Consider the following 3,041-nt stretch of genomic DNA (forward strand, 5'->3'; position numbering starts at 1 on the left):
AAAAAAAATGTCAATGGTTTATCAAACCGGCCTAAAATGATTCAAACTTTGTTCTTTGCATTTGATATTTCATTCATGGAAATCTGACTCATGTGACTATGATCTTCACACGGGATTTTCTGTCTTTTTTTTCTTCGGGGAAGAATCTGGCTCATACTGGTTGCATAGCACAACCGGCATGCTTGTTCATCTCCATTACATGTTTTGTCATGCTTATCACCCATAGTCAATCGTCTATGTTTTTCTCCAGTTTCATTTGCAGCAATGCAGGTCTTGTTCTTCTTGTTGCCTATCAAACCTAACACACATAAGTTTCCTTAATTTGATCCCATCTGCTTGTTATAATCATTACATTGAGGAAATTACATAATAGTCATGTGACTCAACAAAGCAATGCCTTATAATCAGGAGACCATTTGTATACTTTACCCAAATATAATATCATCCCTTAAAGGAAAAAGAAAAGAAAAACAAAAAAGCATAGAAAATACTAGTAAATGATACAATTATCAATATTCTATGTCAATGGTTTATCTTGGTAAAAAAAATGTCAATGGTTTATCAAACCGGCCTAAAATATGAATTCAAACTTTGTTCTTTGCATTTGATATTTCATTCATGGAAATATCTGACTCATGTGGACTATGATCTTCACACGGGATTTTCTGTCTTTTTTTTCTTCGGGGAAGAATCTGGCTCATACTGGTTGCATAGCACAACCGGCATGCTTGTTCATCTCCATTACATGTTTTGTCATGCTTATCACCCATAGTCAATCGTCTATGTTTTTCTCCAGTTTCATTTGCAGCAATGCAGGTCTTTGTTCTTCTTGTTGCCTATCAAAACCTAACACACATAAGTTGTCCTTAATTATGATCCCATCTGCTTGTGTATAATCATTACATTGAGGAAATTACATTGTTAAATTTCTTGTAGTGCACGTGGAATTCGTTATAAAGGTAATGAGTATCATAAAATATATTAAAAAAATAGAACTTGTCATAAGCACTAGAAGAAAGTTGTATGAAACTCGTCATGTCCTCATGTCCTAAATTAATTCTCAAGCACCTACATTTTTCAATATTTTTCTGCCTTGATTATTTGGCCAACGAAATCGACATCCAACAACTCTTGTAATCAGGGATGGACCCTTAACCGCACCCTAAAAGTTTCAAATTATCATATATTTTAGATATTTTTTTATATTTTTTATTGATAATATGTTTTCACCCCTAAAACTTTACAAGTTGACCTATCCTGTGTTTGTCCCTACTTGTAATATCACCTACGTTACCCAAACCATGTTTTTCACTAGTTTTGACAATAATAACACTCGTCACCTAAGTTACTCGAGTGTTCTGACACCTATGTGCTATACATGTTCCGATATGGGACATAAGGGTATGAATAATGATCCTCCAAGTATCATTATGCGCAAAATAGAACAGGATTGAGAGAGAGAGGGAGAGAGAGAGGGAGAGAGAAAGAGAGAGAGAGAGATGTGAACCAGATATTAAGAGGGCGAGCAAATTATTTCCATGCAAATGAATGGGAGTTTGCTTGTTATGGCAAGCCAGCGAAGAAAGGAACATAGTGATTCCCGTGCATGAGTTGGAAGGCTGAGGATACTTTTGGAGCAAAGAAACCTGGAATTGATTAGGAACTCTTTGATAGCTTGATATGGGAAGTAATGAGGACTGCTTAATCACAACCATATTAGTCAATGCAACTGTTTGACAATTGAAACCAAAATTTAATGAGAACTAAAATTAAGTAGCACGAAAATATAGTTCAAAGATTTCAGATCTTTACTTTTTCATCTAGATTTTCACCAAGGCTAAACATTGCAAAAAGTGACATTTCTATGTTCACGCTCAAAAATAACATTGAGCATCTCTTCTCCCCACCCCACCCCACCCCCACTTAATCTGAAACGGAATCAAATAGTAATGACTGGATTCGAATGTCTCCCCAATATTGCTACAAGTAAAGGGATTTGAGTGTCACTCCTGTCCGAAGTATGCTTACATTAAGGGTATTTTACTGTTTGACAATGTTAACCAAGGCCATATCTCAGTCATTACAACCATATTAAAAAAGCAAGGAGAACCCTTCAGGAAATGAATTGAATTAATATTTTACCTTTCAACAACAAGAAATGAAGCGCATTGATAGTTACCTTGTCTATTGTTGAATCTTCTGAAGACAACCAGATTGACTATATCCCAAAGGCAGAAGGTGAAATCCTCCGATGCAGATATCAGATGAAATCCACTAATAGTCAATGCAGTTATTGACTCACAGCACATAAGATTCGATTATTCAAGTATCTTTGTGGGATTTATACTTACATATGGACAATGCAATCATTGATACAAGAATAACTTTAATGCCAAATCAACAGAAGCCTTCAATAAGTTTCAGCTTACAGTAAAACTTTAGAAATTTCAACAACCATACATTACACATTACTTGTGTCCTTTTAGCACAAATGCTTGATCTTCCATAGTGACGAACAAATCCTCAACTGCTCCAACATCAAGCACTTTAACAAATATTTTTCCATTTACACTACCAGAAAACAAGAAATGCTCTAGCGGATGAAGAGCAATGGCTGTCACTGATGATGGATAAACTAGAGTTCTTAAAAGCCTTCCTGAAAGTAGTTCCCAAACCTACTAATATGGATTTTTTAGCCTTGCATAAGAATGTTGCAATGCAGCAGATAAAATAAATTGATGCTTGAAGTAATGTCGTGTTTAACTGACCTTGCATGATCCATCAAGAGAACTCGATACGAAAATGGAACTTGCACCAGCTGACATAGTTACTAACCCAGTTATAGAAGATCTGTGTTCCTATGAGTAATGCAGCAAAGAAGGTGAGCTTCCAGAATCTTCTTTGTCTAGCAAACTTTAATCAAATTGGTTAGATTGGGACATTGAAAGGTTCGTTTTCTAGTTTAACATAAATTATTTATTAGTCGGTAGCAAACTGGCAGAGGAATAAAATGAATTTTTACCTAATCATAGACCAAACAC

At 35.3% G+C, this 3,041-nt stretch overlaps 1 protein-coding gene across 1 annotated transcript; it reads right to left on the reverse strand.

Moving 5' to 3' along the window:
- Positions 1-772: 772 nt before the first annotated feature.
- On the reverse strand, positions 773-2,656 carry LOC120139465. The gene is made up of 4 exons (XM_039154665.1): positions 2,473-2,656; positions 2,180-2,301; positions 1,508-1,729; positions 773-846 (listed from the first exon to the last, which is right to left on the reverse strand). Exons 1-4 carry the CDS (start codon positions 2,505-2,507, stop codon positions 773-775), a joined length of 453 nt encoding a protein of 150 aa, XP_039010596.1. The 5' UTR covers positions 2,508-2,656.
- Between the last annotated feature and the right edge of the window lie 385 nt (positions 2,657-3,041).

The sequence above is a fragment of the Hibiscus syriacus genome, unplaced genomic scaffold (assembly GCF_006381635.1).
Source record: "Hibiscus syriacus cultivar Baekdansim isolate YM2019G1 unplaced genomic scaffold, ASM638163v2 tig00110747_pilon, whole genome shotgun sequence".
In the NCBI taxonomy this organism is placed as follows: domain Eukaryota; kingdom Viridiplantae; phylum Streptophyta; class Magnoliopsida; order Malvales; family Malvaceae; genus Hibiscus; species Hibiscus syriacus.